This window comes from Rhinolophus hipposideros (assembly GCF_964194185.1).
Source record: "Rhinolophus hipposideros genome assembly, chromosome: 14".
In the NCBI taxonomy this organism is placed as follows: domain Eukaryota; kingdom Metazoa; phylum Chordata; class Mammalia; order Chiroptera; family Rhinolophidae; genus Rhinolophus; species Rhinolophus hipposideros.
This window is the reverse complement of record NC_138060.1, coordinates 20,328,993-20,352,202: the sequence shown is the minus strand read 5'-3', so window position 1 is coordinate 20,352,202 and position 23,210 is coordinate 20,328,993. Positions and strand designations below refer to the sequence as shown.

Here is a 23,210-nt window from a genome sequence, read left to right as displayed (position 1 = left end):
AGACAACCACTATGAACACCTATGTATCCTGATTACCAGAAAACAAAGGGAGGCTGTCTGCCAGACTGGTGTCTCTATAGCAGGTCCAAGTCTCTTGCATTTATTCTGTCAGGGTCAGTCTCTGATCCCTCCCTCCATCAGCATTATTACACAACCCCAACCTATTTTAAAGAATAAATGGTCTGCAGTTCATCTGAACTCTTGAGTAAATTTTCATACTTCCGTGTGAATCCCTGTATTATTCTCCAAATTCCACCAGTTGGACATGATGCTAACAAACATGTGAGTAGTGTGGAACAAAAAACAAGGGACCATAGATTAGAACCTGAATTAAAAAGGGGCCCATGAGGGGCGAACGGGTGGCTCAGTTGGTTAGAACACGAGCTCTGGGCAATGGGGCTGCCAGTTCGATTCCCACATGGGCCAGTGAGCTGCGACCTCTGCAACTACAATGAAGTCACTGAGCTGCCACTCAGCTCCTAGTTCGCCAGATGGCTCATCGGTTGGAATGTGGACTCTCAACCACAACGTTGCCAGTTTGACTCCTCAACTCCTGCAAGGGATGGGGGGGCTCTGCCTCCCACAACTAAGATCGAACACAGCACCTTGAGCTAAGCTGCTGAGCTCCCAGATGGCTCAGTTGATTGGAGAGCGTCCTCTCAACCACAAGGTTGCAGGTTGGACTCCTGCAAGGGATGGTGGGCAGCGCCCCCTGCAACTAGCAACGGCAACTGGATCTGGAGCTGAGCTGCGCCCTCCACAACTAAGACTGAAAGTCAACAACTTGACTTGGAAAAAAAGTCCTGGAAGTACACACTGTTCCCCAATAAAGTCCTGTTCCTCTTCCCCAATAAAATCTTAAAAAAGGGTGGGGCATGAGGACATACGGGCTAGTCTCCTAATTGTTGTGGAAAACCGCCTGAGAGGCGAAACGACCTGCCCAAGGTGAGTTGCCCAGTGAATAAGTTGATGAATCTTCAATATGATTTCTGCCTCACTGCTATGTCTTCAGGATGCTGAAAAGGAAATTCTCAGCAGACTTGAACCAGCAGTATCCAAGTGAACAGACAAGTAGGTAATAAAAAGGAATGAAGAAATAAAAAGAAAATGAAGACTTAATGACTTCATTTCTACTTAACAGATACTCACTAAGATCCCATAATGTAGCACTTAGAGGTAAGTATTTTTTATCTGTTTCCTATCTTATAAAGGGAAGGCAGTTCATTCCTGATGTAAATTATGTGACTGCATGGGTCTAAGTCTAGTCCTCTGACCATTCGCTCTACTGCTGGGTCCTGAAGAAGCCAAAGGCCAGATAGTTTCTCTTATAGTTCCAAATATGCGTAAACCCCCCCAAAACAAACAAACAAAAAAACCCAAAGAATAACAACAGATGAGAAAAAAAAAATCTATCCTTAAGTCAAGAATTTAAACTCTCAGAAATGTGTGTCTTCCGAGCATCACGGAGCTCAAGGCAACCTGAAAGTGATGCTATTAGGAGAGAAAAAGACCCCCGTTTCCTAGAATTGGGATCATCCCTGCCATTTTCTCCTCTCATTGTTTTTGTGTCTCTATGTCAATTAAGTGATTATTAGATGACGGTCATGCAGAAGAAGTTTCATCTAGTGGAAACGATTACATTTCTCCAAAGAGGCATCCTGGGGCAATGAAGTGAGAGGAAGGTCTCTCTGTCTAGGACTTTAGCAAGTGGATAATGGAAAAGTAACTTGGGACAAAGCTCCAAAATCACAGAATTCCACGTCTAGTCAGAGATTAGAACACAGATGACTTTAACTATCAGGAAGCCTCTAAAGAAAAATTTTAGAACCTGATTTTGATTATCACAGAATACTTAAAACTACTAAAGTCAGATGTGGTTTCTTTAGGTCTCACTTGTGGGGGCTGAAGTTCAAAAGGAAGACTCAGAAATTCAATTTTCAACTTCTGAGTTTAAAAGACCTCTTCAATAACGAATGAAATCAACTCAAAATGAAATCACTCCTCATTCCAGGAATACCAAGCAAAACAATTCAACTGAGGCCCCTCCGTGGACCAAAAGGAGAGCAACTCTGTTTGCTTCCTAGTTCCAGCACACCACTCCCAATTACCATTTGGCTTTTCTGCATGAATCTACAAATACTCACCTGAGAGTGAGTCTAGGACAGATTTTTATGAGATTTTTTAAAAAGGAAGAAAATCTTTCAACTAAAATTTAGGGGAAATGCCCAAAAGTAAAAGAATGGCGAGTGGTTCATTTTCCAACTTGAGTAACTCTGACACTAGGCAGCTTTGAATGGGACACGCTCAAAATGTCAAATCTAATTTTGTTTAAGAAACTACTGTAATAACTGAAATTTACTGTTTTAGGACTTACATTACTAATAGAACCCTTTTTCCAATCATTCACACTTTAAGAGAGTGATGTGTAACTGGTTTCCATCCTCAAAGGCAAGCAACTTTTGTTATTAGGGTAACTTAAGATCTTTGAACCAATACAGTTTTATTATTTTGTTTACATTTTCCCAGGTCCTTAAGTTGCCTTTGAGACTGAGAACTACTGGCCCATTACTTTTAACAGGGCTGCCGGAAGAAAAGCAGAGCTAACCTACTTACTCTTTTATAGTAACTGTATTAGACTGGATGGCTGGTTCATCTGCTTTCTTTTTCCAAACCTTACTATATCTGACTTTTGAAAGTAACTTCAAATACTTTTTGAAATTAGATAAACTCTACATTACAAAAAGACAGCTATCATATTCCCCTATTTGATATTTTTTGGTTACTGTTTTCAATATCACTTTACTTCCAGATTCTTGCTAGAACCCCTCTATGTATCCTACTGCTCTTCCTTTCTCAGACTAACTGTAAAGTTTGTTTCTTCTTCCCCATTATGGGAAAGGTGCATAAAATTGAATCCCAGACCTTGTAAGTGGTATACTCAATCTTCTTATTTTAATCAGTACCTTGGAACATAGTAAAGTAAAATACACCTTAAGGGAGTTCAAAACCAGGGCTGTTTATTTGTGCACTTAAGGGGATGCCAATTCAGATCACAGACACTGTTATAATAAACATACAATTCTAGAATTTTACAGGAGATAGTCCATAATGGGGCCGTACTAACAAAAGCAGTATATTATAGCAATTTTCCAATAAATGAGTCAAGCGTCTTGAGAAATGGGTGCTTCTTCTACTTTGCACAAAGATTATAAGCTATAAAAGCTCTGTTCTGAATCCCTGATTTTCTAGGACCACCATCAACACCATCCCCGACTCCCAAAAAACAACCCCAAAAAACAAACAAACAAAAAACCCCAAAGAATAACAACAGATGAGAAAAGAAAAATCTATCCTTAAGCCAAGAATTTAAACTCTCAGAATTGTGTGCCTTCCGAGCATCCAGCCTGAAACACTGGAATTACTGTCACTTTTTGCTTCTCTTAGTTTATCACCAAGTTTTAGAGGATCTCCATCGCCCTTCTAGATCTGATCTTCCAATTCTTCACAGCAGTGTCGGTCCTAACCCTTGTACTTTGTGGCTGATCCCTTTCTCAAATGTCCTCATGATTATTCTTCCCCTGAAGCTATTATTTATTATTATGTGTATTTGTATATATACTCACAAAAGTCCTACTTATATTTACAGCTGACATTTGTATCATGTGCCAGTGACTGCGCTGAGCACTACATATACATTCTCATTTAATCCTCAAACTTTGAGAACCAGGTACAACGATTATCCCAACTTTGCATATGTAAAAATGGAGGCTTAGCTAGGTCAACTGAATACCTAACACCATAAAGTGAGTAATCATAACTGAGATTTGAATTAGCTGATCACCACGCTGCTAATTTTTATCACGTCCTTCCCTTTTCCAAGTTAGCGCTTACCAGGAGCCTCTCTAATCAAAGTCAACTCTGTTCATGGACTTCAAGGTATCCCAGCATTTAACTCCCTGGACCTAGAGCTTCAGTGGTACCTGCTGTTAAGCTAAGTAAACACAAAGGTTCTTTCTTTTTCAAGACTTGCTACATTTCATCTTCAAGTCTTCAAGGAATAAAACCTTTTTATTCATCTTTTCTAATGTATTTCCCCAGACTTGTAACATCTGACTAAAAACAAATGAATTCTACCGATTTCAAATCTTGACGTCAACAGAAACTACTTCCAGAAAATAATCAGAGCTGTATTCATTGAGTACTTACTGCATCTAGGTTCAGTTCTAAGGGCTTTAAACACATTAACCAATTGGGTCCTCACAGCAATCCAATGCAGGTACTGTCATCAACTCCTTGTTCAGATGAGGAAACTGAGATGAGGCTCAGATCACAGAGTTAATAAGAACTGGGATTTGAACTTGGGGAGTTAGGGTCTAGAACTTGGGGCTATAACACTACTCCATGATGCCCTGCATTTCTATTTCTACTACTACCCAAAGTCGGTGCCATACACTATGAATGATATAAAAGAAATACACCCCATGGACTTTAAAAAGAATATTACTAAGAAAACTTTTCTTAAGGAAAATATTAGGAAGACTATAATGATAACATAGTAATTTTGTAGGCTGGACTACATACGGTAGCAACACATAGACAAGTTTAGAACACCTAACTTTCAAGGAAAAGCATAGTAGGGAAATCATGCAACATTTCTATACAACTATACATTTGTGTACCTTATGTCATTATTTTAGTACATAGTTTCATTTGTTTTCAACCTGCCTCTTTTCCTGGCCAATAAGTTCTTGGCAGGTGAGGCGATGACTGAGAATTCTCCTTTATGACCTGTAAGAGCAGAGTCTGGTGTTCTGTAAGCAACTGACACTCCACGAACGCCAGATGGCAAGGAAAAAAATAAAAGCAACCACAAAATGATTACTAGGACTATAACTTAGCAACTCATAGACTGTTTTTAAAATCCTAAGTAACATACAAAAGAATGGATGCTTTTAAAGAAATAAAACATGGACAAGATCAGAGACTGAGGAAATGTATTCATGCTTGAGAAGCACTAATCCAATAATAGGTGCCAACATAGACCAACGTCACGTGGATTGCCAACACTGATTCTGATCTCTACACCATCCCCTTATCTAGAAAAGGCATCCCTTAAAGGGAATTAGCACCCGCTAGCCCCTGGACACCGGCAATGCCGCCATATTCCGTTTCTATTTTCTGCTACAGAAGCACAGCCAGAGTGATTGGTGAGAGGGCTTGCTGTTCCCCTGCCAAGCTACCAGAAAATTAAGGCTCCTGAACCTATCTAGGCTAACTAATTCTGAATTTATTTTACTAACTATGCTTCTAAAATCATACTGCTTTCTTTATTCATAAAATAAACTGGCACCCAAATAAAAACCATTATTTCACATGCTGAAGGCTTCACTTTTCACCTAATCAGTACTAACCATGCCACAGAAGGTTACACTTTTAAAATATGTTTATGCATAAAAAAAGGACTGCACACCTGGATAGCCTCCTGAGACCCAACATCTCACTGTCAAGAGTGTTCCTGGGAAAGCAGAAACAAACATTACATGTGAAGAGAAACAAAATAAGCAACATCGGAGGGTCATGTTTAAACCAAATACGGTTGAGAAAAAAAGAATTCTTCAATAAATAAAAGATATTAAGAACACTTGGAACATTTTAACATGGAAGATAGCAAGTAGATTTTTGGGTAGAGGGGTGGGGGAGAAGAATGCACTCCCAGAATGAAGAGAACATACCAACATTAAATTTTTTTCATGCTCTTTAATAATAAAAAATAAGGCAAAGACAGAATTAAACATAATACTTAGGAGTCAAGTCACGTGGTACTTGGAAAACTTGGTGCTGACTATTCTGGACAAGCTTAAGTTCAGGCTGCCTGAATTTTTGGTGAAGTGTATTTCGTACCAAAACCTTTTAACATAATTACCTTCTAAAAGGTTCATTATGTTATTTTCTTTGTCATAGTCTAAAGTATAGAACTTGTTTCTCTCAACCTCTTAACATCCACTCATGCCTGTATTTCAAACCTGTGTGTTCTTTTACTGCTTTAGCTATGATTTATACTTGTTCTTATTTCTGTTTTTCACCTTATTATACAAAACACTTCCCAAGAAACATGTTAATAAAGGGACTTTTTGTCTGCAGTGGAATTTTATTATTTCAAGAACATAATGCTCAATTTCAGTTTTCTTTTTATGGGAGGTTTTAAGAGTAATATTTTTCATTTAATAAACTTGGGTTGTCCCACAAACTACATGCCAGAGATTGCTAATTTTTAAGGATCTGGCCTGGGCTAATGCTTCCTTAGAACTGTTTTCTTAACACTTAACTAGTTTAAGATCTCTCTTTTCATTCAGTGTTGGCAATAATTGAACCATCACTTTTGCCTCCATTACCTTATTTTGCCTGAGAAGTTTTTATCTTTGATTGGTGACTGATCTGGAAAACACAGGTGATGCAGTAGTGGAGTTATATAATTATACTCAAAGATGTTCTTGATTTGATGTCTCTGATTTGTTTCACATTTTTCCTCCATTGTCCCTGGTATTACAAGGAATTAAGAACTTGGAAGGACGAAATTCATAGGCCAGTAATGGAGGAGACTCACGTCTCAGGTACACCAATCAATTTGGTTACTATGGCATAGCACAGCAAAGTCGTTTTCTAAAAAACAATTTCCCAAATGCTATTTATAAGAGGGTAAGACAGGATAGCTTCTCTCTTCTAAACCACCTTTTAAATCCTCTGGTATTAGTAGATGTATAAATGCATGAACAGAACTATGTCAACAGTTACTAATGACTTCTTCATTCAGTTTTGAATCTGTGAAGCCCTGCTAGTCATGGTTAACTTATTCTTTGTCTAAGGTAGTCGCCCTGGATGGACTGAGGCTTAAAAGATGGTGAGACAGTTAAGGCTGAGGGAGAATATGGTGTTCCACAAAGAACAAGCCAGAGAAATTCCATATGGGAGGCATAGAAAAGAGATGGTCTTGCATGATTCTTTATAGGAGTCCAGCTTCAGAAACTCACAGTAAGGTCCCCTTCCATAAGACCCGGGAGAGAAAGAAAGGGTTAGGGAAATTGAGAAAAAGGTTAGGAAGAAAAGAAAAAATATCTAGCTTAACATTTTATGAACTACAAGAAGTTATGGCTGGCTATTTTACAATATGACATCCTTAAAATGGCAAGTAAAGATCAGATTAACGGTAAGAGTAATGACTTACTTCACTACAGTGATGGTAACAATTTTTTGTAATTCACCACGTAAAAATTACCTAAATTAATTTAAGTGGCACTATTTAAATGCCATATTAAAACAAAATAACTTGGATGACAGAAAGAATAACATGTTTTACCAATCTATACAAGTAGTTGTCACTTTTATCTATATCATCTAAAAGCAATATGCACATCCTTGCACATACAAAAAAACACTAATCATACAATTTAAAAATGAATTATAAGAAGACATGTAATCAAACATTCAAAGCTTGTAAGAGAATTCTACTGGATAGCTTACAAAAACCTTTCCTGCACTTATCTAAAACAAAATAAATAGAAACTGAGAAGATGTCTCCATCTACGAGGAGAGCGTATACCTTTTTCTTTTGGCACTACTAGTGTCAGAGGTGGCTGAAGAAATCATGCTGTCTCCATCCTCAATGTCGTCTCTCCTGGCAAGCTCCTTCTTCTTTGCCTAAAACAGAGCAGATCCTGGGAGTCAAGCTCACTCTGCTGAGCACTCCTAGAATATATGAATATTAAAGAGCTAGACATAGGAGATTTACTTAGAAAGATACAACCGCACGTAGGACGCATAAAATTAGTCATTAAACATTTTCAGTAACCCAATTTAACAAAAGCATGCATGACAAAAAAGTAGGTTAATAAAATGAATCCAGAGAGTTGAGGAATCAACACTAGCTAAACTGCATTTAATACTACAAAAGGCACTGACTTGTTAAAAGCACTGAGGCAAGTTATAGGAGCATCTTGCTCTGTTGGCCATACTGAAGTAAAGCCAATTCAAAGATGGTCTTTGGTATGCTTGACTTCTTAAGCAACAGTGTGACTAAGAAGAAAGTTTAATGTGAGAGGTGAAAGAAGATCTACTTTTCAACACATGCATTTTTAAAGACTTTCTGCCAAACACAGCTGAAAGCCAAACCACAGCAGACTTAAGGAATACATACAGAATACTGAAAAGGAAATACTTGAAACCCACAGCATTGATCACAGTGTGGACCATACAAAATGAAGATTCTACGGGTGATCTAAAATTGCTTTTGCTCCTTCCTTGGTCTGAGCTTTTCTTTCCAGAAAGACAGTGTCAAAAACTGACAGGTAGACAATTTTTAATTTATATCTATGACTTTTTGTCTAAAAACCCCTAGATGACCCATGACCTCAGGTACCCTCCAAGGTATGCTCTTAGAAAGGATCTGATAAACTAATGCACATTGTACAATGATTAATTAGCCCTAAGATGTCCTTTCTCCTAGGAACAACTCTGCTTCAACAGAGACAAAGTCTAGAATCAAAGAAATAAAATTAAAAAAAAAAAAAAAAAAGAAAGAAAATTTAAATGATAGAGTATCACCTGTGATTGAAGGGATACAATCAATCCTTGCTTCTTCTACTCACCAAGATAACCCAATCTAAACTATTATTCCTACTCTACATGATCCCGACTACTCTAAAAAAATATTTGGCAATATTTGTGGCTGAAATGAACAATGTGATATATTGCTGGGGGAAAGCACACATCTTAAAAGAACACACTCAAAATGTGTAAAATTATTTCGGTTATACTGTGTTTCCCTGAAAATAAGAACTAGCCGGACAACCAGCTCTAATGCGTCTTTTGGAGCAAAAATTAACATTAAGACCCAACATCACCTCAACTCACCTCACTTCACCTTACCCCACCCCACTCCACCCCACCTCACCCCACCCCACATCACATCACATCACACCCGGTCTTATTTATAGTAAAATAAGACTGGGTCTTATTAATTTTTGCTCCAAAAGATGCATTAGAGCTGATGGTCCAGCTAAGTCTTATTTTCAGGGAAACACGGTACATACAACAATTTAGCAAAACCAAGAATTCATACCTGCATGACTTGCTGTAATTTTAGAACTCGCTTATAGATAGCCGAATTGGGAACATTATAGCGTTTGGCATTTTCAAACATTAAATTCAGATCACACTCCAAATGATCCAAAGTTTCATATTCTTGGTTCTTTAGCTTTGTTCTGTGAAAGACAAACACATGGTTAGAATTTTCCATTTTGAAAATTATGAAACATCCTTCCTGAAAGTTTAGTGCAAAATCCTGATAAGCACTAGATGGTATCTTTACTAATGATTCTGATTAGAGGCCTGGAAGTGACATTTTCAAGATATAAAGTGAGGAGGCAAAAGTACCATTATATTTAGGCAATATGACAGTTTAACTGAAAGTCCAAAAGAACAAACTAAAACACTACACGAAGTAATAAGAGGACCTAATAAAGTGGTCAATTACAAAGCAAACATACTAGCAAAAATCTTAATGGAAAAACCATTAGTGGCTAACATGCAAATCCTAAGAAACAAAAATCAAGGAGGTTTTAAGCTACCTTAAATGAAAAATCATGACCTACCCATTTCTGAAAATCAGAGGCCCTTCCAGTTCATGTGTGTTAAAGAAAAGAAAAAGTACTGACCATGTCATGAAGGAGCATTTAGAATCACGTATTTACCCCCAGGGGTGTTATATATGAAGAATGGTCTTATGATGGTAAATGAGAGGCAGATATGTCAGAGTCCATTCACTGCTATTCTTCCAATATAAACTTTTGTAACTAATTAAAATAGAAGTTTTTAATTATTTTACTTAAGTCTTAAGAATTCTGCTATTTCTCTCAGACACTATGGCTATTACTAATACAAACCCTCAACAGTCCCTATACACTTTGTTATCAAGTGAAGAGTCATGGTTTGCCATAATTCTAGCTCTGTGTGGATTTAGACAGAATAGACGTTTAAATTTTTCGATTGAAGTACTTGTATGCTTATCCATCAAAGTCACAAAAATTGTATTAAGAAATACAGTATGTGTAAACAGCATCACAGAATAAATGCAGAGATTTCAGACTTTTCTCTTAGAATGACATCATCCATTCCACATATAGTTTTACTTAAAATTCACCAAAATCATATGGAAATTCCATGTAGTGCTTAAAGAGATAAGAATGTTAGAGAACATCTCTAGGTTAAAACAAAAAACAACTAAGCACAAACTCAGGCCTCAGCACTAGCTTAGGCAGCTAGCACCCAGAGTTTAAATTACAGCCTCAGACTTATTGTGCCTGACAGGAGCTGGGCTACCTTTCGTTACCTTTCGTGTATATATATATACATATATACACACATACATACACATATACATCTACACATATACATCTACATATATACATATATATATGTGTGTGTGTGTATATATATATATATATATATATATATATATATGGTCACAGGATGTGGAATACAGCATAGGGAATAGAGTCAATGGAATCATAACAGCTATATACAATGTCAGAGGGGTAGCAGATTGAGGGAGGGAGGTTATCACTTAGTGAGGGGTGCAAATGTCTAACTTGTATTACATTGTTTTGTACACCTGAAACTAAAAAAAAATTTAAAAACGGTTATGGGAGAAAAGAAACTAATGACAAAAATTGTTCAATTAAAAGGGAACCTCTCAATATCTACAAGACTGTCACCGTCTTTTCTAAGGCAAAGAGTATTAAGACAAATTTCTAGGCTATTTTCTTAATAAATGGCAGCCTTAACTTCCATGTTATTTTAAGAGGGCCAAATGAGCTGATTTTCTATATCCTACTGTTTACAAAACCTCCAAAGTTTGGATTAAATAAAACACCATAAATCTTACTGATCAAATGATGAAAACAGAAGTCACAAATGCAAAACCATGAAACATATGTTGTTAAACAATCTTATTTCCTAGAATGCAGCAAATACAAGAATTTTAATTCCTACTGTTTGGAAGGTTAGTTTTTCTGCCATGAAAGCCTCCTGTAAATACCAGCTTAATCTCACCTTAAAGATATTTTTACCTGCCTCTTGGCTCTATCTGGGTATACTGAAAAACCTAACACATATGTGGGCGCTACAAAACATCATGTTTTATAATATTACTTATTTCCTACTATTTTTAATGATACTGTGGTGGTAAGTATTCTGTCACGCTGAATTTCCAATGATCACTTTAATATTTTCTAAACAGAAGGGGGAAACCAGATGAACCATCTTTAAGGTATTATTTGAACTAATGAATTCTCTGAGAGCTGACTAAGCTGATTCTGGGGGATTCAACTACAAGTAAACTGTTATAGTCAAACTATCAATAAAAGGTATAGGCAGAAAGATTTTTGTACTTTGTTCATTTATAAGAAAATGAACAGTTAAATTCTGAGCTACATGACTTTTTATAATCCATAATCTGCCACAATAATGTCTAGCTGGAACACCTTTCATTAATTTTTTTTTTTAATTGGGGAAGGGGAACAGGACTTTATTGGGGAACAGTGTGTACTTCCAGGACTTTTTTCCAAGTCAAGTTGTCCTTTTAGTCTTAGTTGTGAGGGCGCAGCTCAGCTCCAGGTCCAGTTGCTGTTTGCTAGTTGCAGGCGGCGCAGCCCACCATCCCTTGTGGGAGTCGAACCAGCAACCTTGTGGTTGAGAGGACGCTCTCCAACCAACTGAGCCATTCAGGAGCTCAGCAGCAGCTCAGCTCAAGGTGCAGTATTCAATCTTAGTTGCAGGGGGCGCTGCTCACCATCCCTTGCAGGGCTCGAGGAATTGAACTGGCGACCTTGTGGTTGAGAGCCCACTGGCCCATGTGGGAATCGAACCGGCAGCCTTCGGAGTTAGGAGCACGGAGCTCTAACCACCTGAGCCACCGGCCCCACCTTTCATTAATTTGTCTCTTGACTCTACTGCAGTACAAAGAATATTTGTATTTAACCAAATTTATTTCTTGCTTTTCATATAAGAGTGATATTCAAGTATACTCTAGACATGTGAAAACATTTTTACCTTTAATATCCTTATCCATTTTAGGAAGGAAGATATACTTGTATGTGCAGGCTCAACCACAAAACGGATGTATATGACTAATGTAAAAGACATTTTACTGAGTAATGTAGAAGACATTCACCTGATCTGTTGTAGTGATATGGGCACTTTAATTTGTTGATAATAATCAGGGTATTTTTTCTTTGAAGGCAAATGGAAAAAAGGTTCAGCAATTAGCTGCCCTTGGTTATTCCGACAGCTCCTAACTGTGTCATAAAGCTGATAAAAAGGATTTGAAACATCCATAAATGAAGTAATGCTTTCTGCTTCCGACTCTCCTTCTTCATAACGTGCAGCTAGAAAGAAAAAAAAGGAACCACACTTTAAAAAACTCTAATAACCTTGCATATTAAGCTATGTTTGAGAATACTCATTTTAAAAGAATAATCCCTAGTCTCCATTAAAGATGTTAGTAATGCTTAATATAATTATACGTTTACTTAGAGGAATATTACATAGAAATAGAATGTTACACAGTAAAAGTTATGCTGTTTTTAAAAGGTTACAAAACGGTTTCTCTTTTTAAATGTGCCTTCTTCAGAGACTCCTTGCTATGTGTGCTTGGCCAAGAAAAACAGCAAGAAGGCATTCACAGATCTCAGAACTAAATACAAAAACTAAAACTATAAAATTCTTAGAAGAAAACATAGGTATTAATCTTCATGGCCTTGGATTGGATAATTGGTTGGATAATCTACTCCGTTTTCTTTTTTTTCTTTTATTTATTGGGGAATAATGGGCAACAGTGTGCTTCTTCAGGACATATTAGTCATTGCCCTTCAATCTGGTTGCGAAGGGCGCAGCTCAGCTCCAAATCCAGTCGCCATTTTCAATCTTAGTTGCAGGGGGCACAGTCCACCACTCCATGCGGGAATTGAACCGGGCAGCCTTGTTAAGAACTTGCGCTCTAACCAACTGAGCCATCTGACTACCCCACGAGGCACTCAGTGGCAGCTCGTTGTCTTCAATCTAGTTGTGGAGGGCGCAGCTCACTGGCCCATGTGGGAATCGAACTGGCAACCCTGTTGTTCAGAGCTCACGCTCTACCCAACTGAGCCATCGACTGCCCCCTACTCTGTTTTCTTAATACCTGAAGTTACTAAATAATAATCCTCTTGTGATAAATGTAGTACTATTTACTAGACAAAAGGCAATAAATACTTTTTAGGAATGTTGTAAATGGTGTGGTTTTTCTTCAATTTGTTATGCTACTATAAGGTTAATGAAGTAATCAAATGGAAGAAGGAAATCTAAACATAATGTATGTGTTACTTTTATAATCAGCATAAAACAAAGCTAATAAAAAGATAAATTTTCTTTCAACTTTTGATATGGCCAGGCCTAATTTAAATAAAAAATATTTAATTCTGTAGATAAGTATCAAAAAATTAAATTCATACCCTCATAAGTAGTCTATAATAATTATGAATTTCTATAGAAGATTTAGTACAAAATACACAGCTGGAAAAATGTGTGGCCTCTTCAAATATATGGTGATGGAAGGAGAACTGACTCTGGGTGGTGAACACACAATGGGATTTATGGATGATGTAATACAGAATTGTACACCTGAAATCTATGTGATTTTACTAACAATTGTCACCCCAATAAATTTAAAAAAAGAAAAAGAAAAAAAATGTGTGACCTCACACTTGACTATAAAATCAAGATATGCCAGAATAACTTCATGAAACAAATTTTATCTCTACATATAAAAATATCTACAGCAAAATAAAAAAAAATTATATTACACTGACAAGAAAGATAACAAAATCAAATATACCTCTACAGCTGTTCTTTACGTTGCTATTTAACAAACTGTATTTTTCCATTGATTTTTAGTGCCCAATGCTGTTTGTTTAAATGACAATTTACTATGCTGCTCTGACTGTAATTTCCATCTGTCTTTAAATCATAAGCTCTAGCCGAGAAGAAATTATAGCCTACTGAAACTATAAGCCAATGACCTGGAAATCTAAGATGTTCTGAATGTCTTCCTGGAATTTCCTGATGGTTGTCCCTAGTATTCATTAATTATCATCATAGGTTTGAAAGCAGGATCTGCTAAGGCTATCAAACCAATTGTATTGGAAGAAGTATTTATTTACTAAGATACGAGCTTTAGCACAAACAAAGCAATAACCTTTTGATAAGTTTGCCAACCAAAGAGTTTAATGAAAATGCAACAAATCTGCATGTACTCCAAAACTGAAAACTCCCAGCCAGATCAAAGTCAATGCAATTTTTCTTAACCAGCAGGACCCACTGAGAAGGCACTGAACACGTCACCGCCTAATGCTTACCAGCTAAAGCAGCATCCTCTTCACTTTCTGAGCCATACTGAAGGGCCATGGTAATTGCTGATAAACGACCCCCTTGGACTGCTCTTTTATTACTACAAAGAAAAACAAGCAATTAGAGGACGTGGAAAGATGTAATCATAATTTGGTTATTTTATAGGAAATAGGAATTGCTAACAAAGCATTCACAACAAAGAAAAAGAAATTTCTATTATCTGCCTCCTCAATCTATCTTTGTGCTTTTTATACCCACCCTAATCAATTTTAGCCAAGACCAATTTTTTTCTCTTAGAAAAGAGTGGTGGTAGAAAGCCTAAAGTAGGCTACTTGCAATTTGTTCTTTACATAAACACAGCACACTACTCCTTATTTTATATAAAAAAAGTTTCATTCATAATTACTGGTTAATTCTAAGATGCTCATATTTTACAATGAACACAAATTCTATTATGAACACAAAACCTTTTAGATTTTACCACACATTTTACTGCTAATGTGAAACACTACCTGACAAACAACTTCTGTTTAAGCATTTTCTAAGAGGTAAGGTCAGCACTTCAACCTTTTAAATGAGGTATTTGATAACAAATTCTCATAATAACCTAACCATACCCAAAAATATTACTTCAAGATAGCCTTCAAGCAAACACTAGTATGCCTATCCTTATAAACATTAGCCAGCTCTCAGAATAAACACACACATTCTCTCTCACCGGTAGTACTTGCTAGTAGGATTTCTCTCTTCACCAAGGCTGCCTTTACTGTGCGAAGGGCCTGTCAGCCTGGTTGCAGCCAAATTTGATGAAGTCCTATCCAGAGATAAAATTTAAAAACTCTCAGAAAATTGACAACTGAAATCAGAATGCTGGGTAAACAAAAAAGAAAATCATTTTCTTCTTCCTTTCTAAAGAGAAATGTTCAAATATTTGAGCCTTTACTGGGCAATAGGCTTTGCTCCACAACCTGGGGACTCTGTGGAGGAGAATGGACCAGTGCTGGTCCTAGAGAGCTGATGGTCACTACAGTGACCAGAGGATCTAAGAACAAAGCAAATGTCAGGGTCAGAAGAAAGTTTCCAAAGTAGCCGCTCAATCTTTTCATTTCAGATAGGAGGAAGAGAATCGTGGAAGTAATATTTGTTCAAATATTAGTCCTGGCACAGCAAAAGCCAAGATGAGACTAGATCTTTGGACACCTGGCTAAATACTCTTATGTAAATATAAACATGTATACCCATATATTATATACAAATATCGTAAAATTACATGTTATGTATACTATATATGTGTATAATATAAATTATATACAAATACAAACATACATATGTACATATAACACATAAAGCAATAAAAGCATATACTGGTGCTAAGTGCTAAAAATTGCTTCTTTTTAGATGAAGGCTTTCAGATGCAATAAAGGTGCGAGGTAAGCCTTATCCCTACTCTCTTTAGAATCACATTATCAACTGTAAATGTAATCTTGAAATACATCTTGTTTTCTACTGTATTGATTTCACTAGCTAGAAAACCCAGCAAATAATAAAAAGCACAAGGATTTTAGACATTTTTTTTAACCTACCTTATTCGAAGGCTTGATTTAGCCATTTCATGATGTTCAATTTCTGCCTTTTTCATATAAAATATTTTTTTAATGGAATTTGCATCCTGTCAAGATAAAATTACTTGGCTTAGAGAAGGTATAGGAAAAAAAGGACAGTTTAAAATGCTCTCAATCTTGCACTGGGCACTTTCTATAGCTCTCCTTCATTTGGAGTAGCCCTCCGCTCAATAACCACAAAGCTGTATCCTCTAACCTTTCTACAAGCTTCCAAAACATCTTCATAATTAAACGTAAGTTAAAAAGCCTCCTAACTCATTCACAATTAGTCACACACAAAGATCTAATGATGAACAGGAAAAACAATAGTGAAAATACAATGAACTCTACCTGTGTACACTAACCTAAAAATTGAAACAAAGATACACTTCTAAGATTAAAGATTATGTACATAAATTTACTTGGCTTAAATTAAAAGCACACTAATATATCAAGCCCAAAGTTTCCCTTCTGTCTATAATTTAGTTTAGGGAAAATAATCAGATCGAAAAATAAAATTCCTAACTGCATCGACAATTGGTAAAATACCATTAAAATGTCATATTAAGGTGTTCTATCAAGGACTAAGAGTGCAAGGACTTCATAGTTTATTCCTTATTTTCACTCAAAGTTTCTTAAAAGATGAAAAAATTAAAGTAACTATCAAAAGTCACTGTGAATTAGCATTCTGAAAGTTTAAATGATCTTACTTCCAAAAGAGTTTCTGAGCATCCTTTGCTAAATTCCCAATGATATATTATTAATCTAAAAACTTTCTACAAGCAACTATTCATTATAGGGCCACCAAACTTCTAGGAGGGAACTGCAAAGAAACGAAATAGTCATTTTACATTGTATATTATGCTATACAGATTTTTTTTATATTTATGAGGTTTAAATGTAGGAACTAAATCTATTTTAACTAAAAATTGAATTGAAAATGAATCTATATGTCTACCTGGTGTAAAGGTAGAAATATAGACGAATGGAACAGAATTTAATCCAGAAATAAACCCACACATCTATGGTCAACTAATTTTCAACAAGGGTACCAAGACAATTCAATGGGGAAAGAATAGTCTTTTCAACATAAGGCACTGGGACAAATGAATATTCCTATGTAAAAAGAGAACGAATGTGAATTCCTACCTCATACCTACCTCATGTATATAAAAATTAAAAATGGTTCAAAGACATAAATATAAAAAGTAAAACTATGAAATTCTTACAAGAAAACAGGTGTAAATCTTCATGGCTTTGGATTAGATCATGGTTTTCTTGATATGGTACTAAAAGCACAAACAACCAAAGGAAAAAAGACAAACTAGACTGATCAAAATTAAAAACGTTTGTGTCCCAAATGACACCGTCACGGAAGTAAAGACAATCCGTAGAATGGGAGAAAATACTTATAAATGATATATCTAGTCTAATGTCCAGACTACATAAAAAACTCTCCGTAACAACTCAATAAGAAACACAGATAGATTAAAAAATGGGCTAAGAGTCTGAACAGACACTTTTTAAAAGATATTATGACTAGCCAACATGCACATGAAAAGATGTTCAATGTCACTAATCATTAGGGGGGAAATGCTAATCAAAACCAAAATGAGATACTATTTCACACCCACTAGGATGGCAATGATAAAAACAAAGACAAAAACGGAAAAAAAGTGTTGGTGAGGATGTCAAGAAATTATACTTCAACATTGCTAATGGGAATGTAAAATGGTACAGCTGCTTTGGAAAACAATTTGGTGGTTCCTCAAAAAAGTTAATATATAGTTATCATGTGGCCCAGCAATCCCAAGCCTAGGTATGAACCCATGAAAATATATGTCCACATAAAAACTTATACATGAATGCTCATAGCAGCATTATTTATAGTAGCCCAAAAAGGAAACCACCCAAATGTCTAGCAACTGATAAATGGGTAAATAAAACATGGTATATACATATAATAGAATATTATTCAACAATGAAAAGATGAAGTATTCACACATGCTACAACATGTATACCTTGAAACTATTACTTTAAGTAAAAGACAGTCACAAAGGACCACGTATTGTATGATTTCATTTATACGCAATGTCCTGAATAGGCAAATTCACAGAGACAGAAAGTAGATTGGTGGTTGTCTAGGGCTGGGGAGGTTGGGGCAAAATGGAGAGTGACTGCTAACTAATTGTGCCAATGGCTGCACAACTCTGAATATACTAAAAGCCATTAAATTGTATACTTTGGGTGAAATGTATGATACATGAATTTTATCTCAATAAAGTTACATAAAAATTATTGGCTCTAAATTATACTCTTACCAATGAAAACAACAGAAAGAACTAACCTTGAATACTTGAGAACCGGGCTCATTATAAGTTTTGGCATTTTTTGCTAGGAGATCTATGTCTTTGGCCATTGCATGAATACTCTTGTAGCTTCCATTCTATAATAAACAACAAAGTATAGCAGTTCCTCTTATTGAGAGTTAATCAGTAAAATCTTTAAAAAAAAAAAAAAGAACTCCATATATTTTCAAATTGTCACCATGTTCCAAGACTTTATTGGGAAATACATGTGAACAATATAGAAAGTCATTTTCTCTTTTATAAACTATTGATATTGGCCATTTACAAACACTTTCTGAGGTAAACAACAAAACCAGAGATACATTATTCTCATAAAAACTTACAGTTTTTTTTAAAAATCAAGTAAAAGTTGTTTTATTTAGCAAACACATAGTGCTTACTTATGTGCCAAGCACTGTTCTAAGCACTTCATTAATACTAATTCATTAAGATGGACTTAATAGTGTGAAGTAAAACTTTAGTTTTACAGGTCACTTCAAATAAAGTAAAAGGTCAGTCTCACACAGAGGGTAACATTTTGTGAGTATCTACTATGTACTAGGCTCCATGTTAGAGCTGTCACATCTTCAAGTTTATTCAACCCAAAATAACTCAGGAGACTCATAATTTTCTCAATTTACAAAGGAAAGGAAGAGAAACTCTAGGCAAAAGGTACACCAGGAGACAGAAATGAACCAACATGTTCTAGAGAGACTGAGGAAACCACACGAAGGGGAGTGGAGGGTGGGAAAGGGTCAAACCATAAGCACAGGCTGCATAGGGAGGACAGGAACAAATGAGGCAGAGTCCAGAGAGCCAGGCAAAGCAGAGGAGCTGGTTATTTGCCATGTAGAGATACCCATCATGAGTACCCTATGTATCTGGAGAAAATCCCAGCACAGGTGGTAGGGAAGGTAACAGGATGAAAGTGGGCAGATGGTACCTTTGCCAGCAGCCTGGCAGCCAGAGAAAGGGGAAATAATTAATGCTTGAGTCTTGAGGGATTAAAGCCAACAGTAAAGGAAAGGAAGGAATGCATTTCTAACTCCAGCAAGAGAGCAGAGTCTAAGAGTGGAGCAGTGAGTGTCCAGGACCCAGTGGCAACAGCAATGAATGGCGCCACAAGGAGAATGTGTATGACTTCAGCTGTGCTATCACGTTCCTAAGTACTACCTATTTTCCTATGGCTAGTGCTCCCACCTTCCTTCCCAATGATTCCACGAGCTATCCAATACCCTTTTCATGGATTCTCCTTCTGTTTAAATAGTCAGAGTTGGTTATTGTTGAACTGGTACAAGGAACTGTGACTTGCTTCAGAATGCATTTAGAGAACAAGTGACAAGTCTCTGGGCAGTAGAATAGCAGGAAGAAGCTAGGGTTAAAAAGCAATATGCAGAAAGGACTTGAGAGCCTTTTATCAGAGAGGGAGGAAAAACTATTACGTTAATTTGGATGTAACAGGACAAGGATCTTGATAAGGGTGATGGTGAAGGGAGGTACTTCTGTGGGCCTTTTGAAAAGGAAAAAGGACAGGTGAGAGGTCAGAGAGAAAAGATTGGGGCTGAGGTAGGAGTGTTTAAAGATATGATTTGATTTTCAGTATTATAAGAACACCTTCCCCTAGACAGATGTAGGAACCCCAGCGATTTAGGTTCTAGGAGACTCAGTCATTCCCAGTAGCAGCTATTGGACTGCCTGAAAAAACCAGGTGATACCTGAGGGAATCTGTATTTTAACATTCAATGTAATTACTACTCTCTTAGAATTTAAAGCAAAGGAAGTTTCTCCCTCATGGCAAACCATTGTGCTTTCAGTCTCACTTCTCAATGAGACTATATAACACATTAAGTTTTCCTTTTTGCTTTATCTAAAGGTCACATCCCACAGGTGCACTGGGAGATACTTCATATACATTACACATAGATACTTCATATCTCTACAACTCTGTGAAGCAGTAATACTACCCTCAATGCATAGCAGAGGAAGCAGGCAGGTAGCATGACCAAAGTGACATAGCTAGTAAGAAGTAGAGCTAGGAAAATAGCCCACATCAGTCCAAACCCTAAAAAGTAGATTTCTAGTATAATTTAGCTCATTTTCCCTACATCTTCCTTAACCTCTGATCATCCAATTTTAAATCTCAGTCACTCAATATTTACTGAGAGGTAATAACAGCGTAGGGGTTAAGAGCACAGACTCTGGAGCAGGACTGTCTGGATTCAAATCCTATCTCTTCTCATTACTAGTTGATGACTCGGGCAAGTGACTTACCGTCTCTGTGCTTCAGTTTTCTCATCTCTAAAATGGGAATAATACTATCTACTCATGGAGTTGCTGTAAGAATTAATTGGCTAATACATATAAAGCACACAAACCAGAGAAGGCACCTAGCAATTCCAGGTGCCTATAACTTCTGGAGCTACAGGGAGGGGGCACTCAGAGAGAACAGTCTCTATATTCAATGACCTTATACTGTAACATGTGTTGTAGATAACATTTATGCTGAAATATCCTAAAACTATTTGGAGCAGATAAAAATAAACAACAAAGCTTTTATTGTCAATGTATTTTTCACAATTAAAAATGTCTATGACCAACGCTTTTTTTGTCCTGAGAGCAAGATCTAATATGCCAATAAAAATATGCTTTCCTCCCTGCAGAAAAAATGCAACAGGGATACTATGCTGCCTCTTCAAAAGCTATAATCAGTAACATCACTCTCATTTGCCTACAATATATTGCTAATAAGCCCTTTCAGTGACTTCTCTCTTTTCTAAAGGCCCATAGGAAAGACCATGGGCCAATCTACCTTAAATCACATATGGTTACATATTGTCATCTCCATACCTGTATCCTCTGGGCAATGGTCTTGAGATCTATAGGTTCCTTAATTATTGCATAATAGTCTGGATATTGCTGAAAGACACAAACCCAGGCATGCCAAATAAGTGAAAATAACCAGCTAACAAGAAAACAAAGAAATACACTGACAATCAATCAACTGAGCAACATTGTAAGATTCAAAACAAAAGACACAGCTGTACAGCATATTGTTATATTTAAAGCAGAAACAATTTGATTTTAACAAGCTTGAAATACCCAAGCATGTTGTAGGAGGTTACAGTTAGCATTTGATAATATTATCATTACATAACTAATATACAACCACTTAATATTTTAAAAAATTCCACATTCACAGACTTGCACAAATTAAATTTAAAATCCCAAGATATCCATGACTGGATATGCAGTAGGGAAATGTTTTTGAAGTGCTTATTATAAGCTCTTTTAATTCTGCAATTTAAATAACACAATTATATCCTATTTTATAAAAAATTCTTAATGATCTACAAGAAACCAGATTACGAGATTTGTTAGTTTCATCTTTAACTTAATGCTTCTACTTACTTCAGTCAAATAATTTTTTTCAAATAAAACATATTTTAAATTAAACGACATTAAAGAAACGAAACAAATTAGAAGCAATTTGTTTTCTTATCAAATACTAACTTAGCACAAGAAAAGAAGTTAAACATGTTAGAGGAATGTCCTTGAAAGGTTTCACAAAGCCTAGAGTGCATGCACTGCCATGAGGTTTTGTTCTTGGAGAAAATAATTAAAGTCGACTAAAAATCAAGTTGGTTTCCTCAGGTGGGAGAGGTGTCTGTCGAGGGAAGTCACTGTGTTCTCCAGGCTCTTCTTACCTGTTCAAATCTTGGAGCCCAAACAACAACAAAAAGCAGAAGACCACAGCTTTTACTCAATTACCAGGCTGAAAAAAATCTCAGCGATGCTTCACCTTACCTGATCCCTCAGCTTACCTCTATTTTCCTAATCTTACTTTTCTTTTGTTAATCTTACTTCTTTCTTTGCTTGGATCAAAGCCCTTGCCTGGCCCCTTTCTTCACCAATTCTACTTCTGAGAAACAGTTTAGAAGACAAATTATGGCAAAGCCACCCAGGCTGGGATACAACGTAATCCAGGCTGTTGGCCCATGTATTTCCAATCCACCTCTCCTACTTAGCCAGTCTGCTTGGGAAGGATTTATAAAGAAAAGGTAAAAACTGCCCTCTTCTCCAGGTCTCAGTCTTTGTCTTTCAAATTGTCACACCCTGAGGGACCAATGGGATCTACTTTCCCCAACCATCCTGCTGCATGGTGTCTCCAAAAGCCCTCCCAGAATGGGGGAACCAGATATTAATGTTTTGTAGCTCTAAATCATCCTTGGTGGCTTGACCTCCTGCAGAGTAGAATAAACCTTGAATAGATTGTACACTTCTCTGGTAATTTTTGTACTGTGCTTAAAAATACAGGAGATTTACCATTTAACTATTTTAAATGTACAGTTCAATGGTTCTAAACACATTCACAGTATTGTGCAACTGTCACCATCATCCTTCTCCAGAACTTTTTATCTTCCCAAACTGAACCTCCCTACCCACTAAACAATCACTCTCCACTTTCCCTCTCCTGCCAGTTGCTGGAAATTGCAATTCTACTTTTTGTTTCTATGAATTTGGCTACTGTAAGTACCTCCTTTCAAAGGAGTCATATAATAAGTATTTTGTCTGGCTTATTTCATTTACCATATTGTGTCCAGAGTTCAATCTTATTGTAACATGTGTCAGACTTTCATTCTCTTAAAGGCTGAATAGGAAGAGAGCCCTCACCAAGAACCAAATCAGCTGGCACCTTGATATTGGACTTTACAATCTTCAGAACCGTGAGACATACCTTTATGCTGTTTAAGCCACCCAATCTGTGGTATTTTGTTATGGCAACCGGGGCTGACTAATGAGTAAATGTGTCATATACCTGGT

General features: G+C 36.6%; 1 protein-coding gene across 22 annotated transcripts in view; it reads right to left on the bottom strand.

The window, feature by feature from the left end:
* The window catches only part of PBRM1 (polybromo 1), a 95,082-nt gene that overhangs the window by 57,305 nt on the left and 14,567 nt on the right, over positions 1 to 23,210 (bottom strand). For 12 of the 22 annotated variants that reach the window (XM_081073364.1, XM_081073352.1, XM_081073345.1 and 9 more), the window contains 9 exons: positions 21,237 to 21,305; positions 18,389 to 18,487; positions 16,023 to 16,108; positions 15,158 to 15,253; positions 14,448 to 14,539; positions 12,227 to 12,440; positions 9,116 to 9,257; positions 7,598 to 7,695; positions 5,471 to 5,515 (listed from right to left, as the gene is read on the bottom strand). In XM_081073364.1, the coding sequence (XP_080929490.1) occupies positions 5,471 to 5,515; positions 7,598 to 7,695; positions 9,116 to 9,257; positions 12,227 to 12,440; positions 14,448 to 14,539; positions 15,158 to 15,253; positions 16,023 to 16,108; positions 18,389 to 18,487; positions 21,237 to 21,305 (941 nt within the window). The remainder of the gene's footprint in view (positions 1 to 5,470; positions 5,516 to 7,597; positions 7,696 to 9,115; positions 9,258 to 12,226; positions 12,441 to 14,447; positions 14,540 to 15,157; positions 15,254 to 16,022; positions 16,109 to 18,388; positions 18,488 to 21,236; positions 21,306 to 23,210) is intronic. The other 10 variants (XM_081073365.1, XM_081073359.1, XM_081073362.1 and 7 more) reach the window with 1 other exon arrangement.